This window comes from Periophthalmus magnuspinnatus, chromosome 24, assembly GCF_009829125.3.
Source record: "Periophthalmus magnuspinnatus isolate fPerMag1 chromosome 24, fPerMag1.2.pri, whole genome shotgun sequence".
In the NCBI taxonomy this organism is placed as follows: domain Eukaryota; kingdom Metazoa; phylum Chordata; class Actinopteri; order Gobiiformes; family Gobiidae; genus Periophthalmus; species Periophthalmus magnuspinnatus.
In genome coordinates this window covers 400,946-408,271 of record NC_047149.1, presented here as the reverse complement: position 1 = coordinate 408,271, position 7,326 = coordinate 400,946, and the positions used below count along the sequence as shown (strand labels likewise).

General features: G+C 38.8%; 1 protein-coding gene across 2 annotated transcripts in view; it reads right to left on the bottom strand.

Annotated features, from left to right (window-relative positions):
- Positions 1-450: 450 nt before the first annotated feature.
- capn3b (calpain 3b) overlaps positions 451-7,326 on the bottom strand; it is a 33,477-nt gene continuing 26,601 nt past the window's right edge. For both annotated transcript variants that reach the window (XM_055232086.1, XM_033990905.2), the window contains 6 exons: positions 6,819-6,883; positions 6,095-6,163; positions 5,669-5,747; positions 3,854-3,970; positions 3,721-3,779; positions 451-544 (listed from right to left, as the gene is read on the bottom strand). In XM_055232086.1, coding sequence (XP_055088061.1) covers positions 518-544; positions 3,721-3,779; positions 3,854-3,970; positions 5,669-5,747; positions 6,095-6,163; positions 6,819-6,883 — 416 coding nt within the window. In that variant the 3' untranslated portion in view covers positions 451-517. The remainder of the gene's footprint in view (positions 545-3,720; positions 3,780-3,853; positions 3,971-5,668; positions 5,748-6,094; positions 6,164-6,818; positions 6,884-7,326) is intronic.

The window sequence follows — 7,326 nt, the reverse complement described above, 5'->3', positions numbered from 1 at the left end:
CACAAAGCTTCATTTAAGAGCACTACATCACTTTAGAACTATCTCTCCAGATAAACATGTAGAGCTCAACCCACCACTTGTTCAAAATTTGAAAGCGTCCCTGGGGATAATCAGCTCTGTGGTAACTAATGACCTCAAGATCGATACGTTTATTTAAAATCTGTTTCTGAAACTTTATAAACCTCAGATTTTACATTTAAATTAGTTTTTTGGACTGAAAACAAATTTTGGTTACCACAGCTGGTCAGCCTTTAGACTCTTACTATTTGAAAATTCTATGGGAAAAAAGAATGGGAAATTTACTTGAGGAAACACAGTGGCCTAGAGAGTCGGTGGGATTTTTGAGCTCCTCTGGCAAACTCCTAGTTCCAAATGTGTCCTAACTATGAGTATTCAGACAGGTACATTTGAGAAGTATGCATACATTTGGAGACAGATCATATCAATGTTTATTGGAACAATGGTATGGTATTTTGTCCCGACGAAGTCATGTCCACACAGAGGTCCAGAAGTCGCATCAGGAGTACATGGTCAGCTGGAGCCACTGTAGGGGAATGGAAAGCATAAAACACACATTAGGTAGTTTATTTTATTTTTATTTAACCTTTAATCTGATAAACTCTTTGAGAATTCATTTACAAATATGACCTGGCTAAGAGGCACCAGCAGGAAAACATACTTACACACTACAGGTACAGAGTAACACCAATGATACTGCATTGGATGCATATGGCTTAATTTTGGACATTCAAAGATGTTTACAGTGCATTATTCATTCACTCCACACTCAGTGATGTTAGAGCAGTGGTTCTTAACCTGGGTTCGATCGAAACCTTGGGGTTCGGTGAGTCAGTCTCGGGTTCGGCGGAGGTCAAGACACACACCCAACTCATATGATTTGCAGACTGCGAGCGTCTCCAGAAGCCGGCCGTGTCCCAATTTGACAAATGCACCCTTCGATGTGCCTATCGAAGTACCCGCCCAACTTAAATGTGCTGTTCTTTGGGGAATTGAGACACAGCATGAGACACGGCCAGAGTGATGCCCCAGCGTTGACTGGGAGGATCCCGGCAACAATTGTGCTCTGATTGGATGTCTTCGAGGGACCATGAAAGCACATTACCGTAATGACAGTAATGAACTTAAAGAGCCCCATGCCTCTGCTTTGACAGCCCTTTGAATATACATGAGAGCACAATTGGTTGTAGAGTTACGGTGTGTGTTAAAATGTTAAAAATAATAAATGGTATAAATACAATAAGTTCATTATTATAATGCATAAGGTTAAAATTTTAAATGATTTCAGTGTGGTAGTATTAAAAAAGGTCCAGTGTTTGTGAAAAGGTGTGTATGTATTTGTTGTGAGTTCATGCATTGTATTGGTTTTATTCTTTGAACACAGTGATGTTAATGCATGGTTCATTTTGTGCACCAGTAAAACATACACGTGTCTTGAATTTGAAAAAAATTATATTTTATTTTTCAATAAACAAGGGTTCGGTGAATGTGCATATGAAACTGGTGGGGTTCAGTACCTCCAACAAGGTTAAGAACCACTGTGTTAGAGACTATTGTAGCCAAAGCAGCCCTGGGACAGACTGACGGAAGTGAGAACGCCAAATCTGTGCCATCAGCCCCTCCTACCACCAACACACACGCCATTCATAATAGGCCAGGGGTCGGCAACCCGCGGCTCTTTCATCCTTATACTGCGGCTCTGCGTGGTTTGAGAAAATACATTTTAAGTATTTAATTGAAGTGTATTTTATTTGGGTTAGTTCTTTCTTATTGTAGTTCATATTGGAAGATTATTGTGATCTTGAAATATTAAAATACATTTATATTTTCTTATTTTTCGTTGATTAAATAAGCGTCACACTCGCGGAACAAAACAAACACTGCTCATGCCTCACAGACACAGCTCACAGTCCTGTGTAAAGACAGCCCCAATTTTCAGACGCTGTACAGAGGTTCAGGAGCAGGAGGATCTTTTCCGACGTCACTTTCGCCCGTCCCTCATGACACACTAATAAGCTTGTCCGTAGGTATATAATGAAAATCCTGACAGGAAGCTATTTGATGTAGTGACAAGTATATTGTATCTGTGATAGATCTGCTCTTGTCCTCCGCGATGACGTATCACGTATAACACATCAGACACGTTGGTCAAAAGTAGAGCCACAATTGAGTGAAAATGAGCCAAAACAAAAGTCTTTGGAGAAGTTGTTTGCAGAGAGTTAAAGGCCAGCTGAGAAGCCAGAAGAGCAGCCAACGATCTCCAGGAAAAAGAAAGCTAAATTTAACTGACAATACCAGGAGTCGGACTTGTCACTACAAGTGACTCTCACGTGTCGAGTCTGCTCTGCGTAATATGCGGGAAAAGCGAATGAGGGAATGAAACTTTCAAAACTGCTTCAGCACAGGACTAAATACCCTGGATTAAAAGATAAGCCTTTAGAGTTTTTGGGAAGAAATTGCAGAGCAGATTGGACATAAGAAACACAATGCGGGAGTTATTGTCTCCCATCACTCCTCGATGGGACCACCTCATCGCAAAGAAACAACTGCAGGGCTCCCACTGATTCAGCAGTATTGTATTTTTTATGCACTTAACTTATTTTTGCCATATTTATCTGCCACGCGTAGAAGGCCGGCCTATGAAAATAAAATCTACATTGTTCCAGTCCATGGTGCAAAAAAGGTTGGGGACCCCTGTCATAAGCACACTATAGTTGTTTACTCAGAGCGTAAAGGTAAAAAAACAAAACAATATACACAGTGTTATGTTTATTTTAGATGTCAAACATATTTGTGGCTCCCAATGTTTTTTGGGGTTTATTTCTGTGTAAACTGGGTCCAAATGGCTCTTTGGGTGTTAAAGGTTGCCAACCCCCGTACTAGGCCATGTAGGTGGAGTGTCTTGCCTAAGGACACAACAGTTTCCACTGGAGCCACTGCTGCTGCCTCACTGCTCCATCACTGAGTGTCATCAAGGGACCTCATGAGCAACTGAGGGACATCAGTAAAACAATATGGCCTTCAAATACTACTGACTGCATCAAGAGCCTCTGTGCACAGGAGCATGTTAGCTAGCTCACTGTGTCTCATAGCTAATGCTAAGTTTTATTAAAAGCATAAAACAGAAAATAAACAGTCCACTAAAATTAAAGTAGATTAATGTAAAGACTATTCAATTATTTTATATATAATATATGTAGATTATTTCAGTTTGTGGTGTTTGTTGTGCAGAGGTCAGACTCTACCATCATCAATGCAAGCTCTTGGTGAAAAATGAATGCAACACTGGATGGAAATAAATCTTGTAACATTGCTGAAGCTTATTGAAACAATGCCACAGCGAATGTGTGTCGTAATCTAAGCTAAAGGTTGTCCAACCAAATATAAGAGTGTGTGACCTTTTTTTTGGTGGCGACTTTTTTCTTGGCCAGGCAGTGTATTTGATGCCTCAAAATTAGCATTAGCAAAAGTGTCCCCCGGTGATGTTTTCACCTCATTTGTTTAGGGCCATCATGGTAGAGTCACTGTCCACTGTCTTATCTTTAAATATTCATTCATTTTAGCATGACTTAACAAACTAGAGACAGAATTGGACAGTAGTGATGCTAAGACTAAGGTGGCCAATTGACATAACCACAGTGTAACAAAATGTACTCTGTCTTTATAGTTTTAAGTGAAAATTCCATTCAAAAGCTGTCTTACCTCGAGCACATTGAGTTTGATGAGCCCATCTCCGTCTTTGTCAAACGCCTGAAAAGCTCCTAAGGGGAACGTTCACACATTGTTATCATGATGGCAACAGCCCCTCCCTCCCCTCTCTGACCCTTAGACTCACTGAACATGCCCTCGAGACGCACGAAGCAGCAGATGTAGCTGTCGAAATCGATGTGGAGCTGCTCATCGGCGTAACGCAGGGCGATGATGTTGTACAGTTGGTTGTTCAGGTGGAACCCTGCACACGTACACGTTACAAACACGTTACAAACAATGCCAGCCATTTCAATAGCAGGCCAAACGATACAGGTAGTTACAGAATTCAAGTATCTCGGATTATACCTTGATTCAAATTTTAATTTCAAAACTCACATTCAAAAATTATGCAAGAGAGTAAAATTCTGTTTGTCAAATTTTAAATACATCAGAGATAGTCTGTCATTTGAAGCTGCCAAATTGTATTTCTTTACCATGATTATTTCTCATCCTACATATTGCATAGTCAGTTGGTCCAATATTTCATTCACAACAATAAAACAATTAGAATCACTTTATAAACAAGCTCTAAAAACATTGGATAAAAAACATTACAGATATCATCACTGTCACATTCTACAAAAATACAATTTGCTAAATTGGAATAATTTGGTTAAATTTAAAAACATCTGTTTGGTCTATAAAATCAAACATGGCACTGCCCCACCGTCACTGGGTGATTTCGTAAAGTTTAGATCTAGTGAGGGCCGAGTGACCAGAGGAGCAGCGAGGGCAGACTGTGTTATTCCTCACAGAAGATCAGCCTTTAGTCAGGCGGTTTTCTCAGTCAAAGCCTCCCAGCAGTGGAACACAGAGCCCGAAGCCATTAGAGTGTCTCCATCATTCTTTTCATTTAAAAAGAATGCCAAAAAATGGCTTGTGGAAACTCAGTCCTGTGAGCATTAATTGTAAATAGGTATTTGTAATTGTATATATTTTTAATTTGTCCACATTATATTGTCTTTCATTATGTTTAATTCTTATCTTTGAATGTTGAAATGTTTTCTTAATTGTAGGTTGCCTTGATACATCTGGCCTGGGGACAACCGATGAAAATTAGCTCTAGTCAGCTAACTCGGGCACATTTACATTATTATTTTTTTTGTAATGTTTATTAATGTGCATTGTCCCCTTTTTAAATAAATAAATAATAAAAATAAAGTATACAATGTGATTTTCTGGATTCTTTCCCCCCATTCTGTCTCTCATAGTTAAAGTGTACCTATGATAAAAATTACAGGCCTCTCTCATCTTTTTAAGTGGGAGAACTTGCACAATTGGTGGCTGACTAAATACTTTTTTGCCCCACTGTATGATGGGAGCATTACAGTCTGACTCCAGTTATGAGACAGTTTGTGGGAAAAAGTTGAAAAGCAAAATGGTGGTGAGTTCTTAAAACCACCAGTCCCACTACAAACTGTATTTCATCAACACTGAAAAAAATCAAGGAACAATTTACACACAAGGAACACAATTTTCAGAGTTTTAATCATCATTTAACAAAATGGTTTTTGCATGAATATGTGTGTTAATAAAGTTTTTTTTTTTCCAATATAGGACTTAATACTATTGTGCAATTTTGCCATATCTTGACCCTTGTAAACATGATGGTTGCTAGGTAACAGTTGTGCAATCAGCTCTGCATGTCATGCTGTATATTGTAAGACTGTGTAGCATTTGGAAAAGTGCTTTGTAGCCTTGGTAAAGTTATTGCTTTTAAGTAAAGCTGTTGCTTTTAAAGACTGTTCTAATGGTTTTCCCTCATTTCCCTCATTACAAATGTTGTGTAGCCATTTCAGTTTATATGAAAAAAGTATGTGTCTTCTTTAAAGTAGCTCATAACACATATCTTATCATTTTAGTGGTTCATTATGTACAGAGGAGTGTGATCATGTCCCACCTGCTTCATTGACAGCGTTTCTCATCTCAAAGCTGCTGATACTTGATGACTTGTCTTTGTCGTACTTCTTAAAGATGACCTAAAATCACAAGAGCATGAACACTAGAGATAGGCCGATATTCGGTTTAGGCTGAACAAGTGCCGGTAGAATATGCAAACGCTTCATTTGAACACTTTAGTACAAAGAGGACACCGCACAGACCACAGCTCTCTGATTTGGTTTGTAATAAAGTAAGGCTGTGGGTGAGTATGTAGTAAATTCAAATAATATAATTTGGGGCGTTTCACCCCAAAAATATCGGCAATCTCTTTTTCTGGATTCTAAACAATCGATATCAGCGTCAATCATTTAAAAAAAAAAAAACAAGGAAAACTTAACAGTTGATCTCTAATGAACACAACAGCATGGGCACAACCAGAGCCCACCTGCCACTGCTTGATTTTCTTCCACAGATGTTTGAACTCCTGCAGGTTGAGTTTCCCAGTGCCATCAGTCTGAGGGCGGCGCTTTCAGGGAAACTACAGCACATGTATCATTCTCCAGTGAGAAACTAGTACAGCACAATGTTTCATCTCATTTCCTTCTGTTTAAAGGTACACTATGTAGCTTTTCTGGTCATCTGCTTGAGTGTGGCATTGAATGCATTCTATTGGGGTGTTTTACTACTTAAAAATATCTTAATAACCATACATTATTGCGAACAGGGTCCGCTCTCGACAAATCTGACCTGTAAATTGGTGGTATCATCTGCTTTTCTATACAGAGATCAGTTTAATTTACTTTGCAATATTCCACAGGCAAAGCAATAATATCTCCATGAAGATGTAGTATATAGTTATATTATTGCTTTTAATGTTTGATTTTATGTTGTAAATTTTGTGATATTTTACTCTTGTATGTATTGTGAAGCGTCTTTGAGTGTCTTGAAAAGGGCTATATAAATACAATGTATTTTTATTAGTTATGTGTAATGCCACACTCTAGAACATTCCAGGCAAAGCAATAACACGTCCATGAAAATTAACCAGTGTAAAAAAAAAAATCCACTGTAAGACCAATCACACTCACATCTCCTCCTCTAAGCACAGTGTATTAGATTCTACAGACATGCAACAGTGAGTGCAGCAGCTAGAGCCTGTGGAAGGATACGTCCATGAGAGCAATCATGCTGCGACACGTCTCCAGACTAAAGCCATCTGAATGGATCTCATTGTCTGTGGATATACAACAGAAAACAGGTCAACAGCCGAGCCAGGCACGGGGCCACAGGTCTGGACCAGGTCTCACAATCTAAATGGGTCTCCAACCTCTAGTTTGAGAGCTATCAGTAGCTCTCCACCCCCTTCCAAGTAGCTCACCAAGGGATTTCTGAATTATACGTATTGCGCTGAACAACTCAAATTTGATAAATTAAATGTACTTTTGATGCTTAACTCTGCACTATATGGATAATGAATTATGTTTTATAGGCATCTAACTGTACTCCATCTAAGGCTTTCCATGAATCATACATATACAGTTTAACAATTTGACCTAAAAGTTAAAAAGTAGTAGCTAAAAGTAGCTAAGCTAAAAGTAGTAGCTCTTTGGCATTTTTATTTTATAAAGGTAGCTTATTGGAGGGAAAAGGTTGGAGTCTAGTCTAAAGGGTGTGATT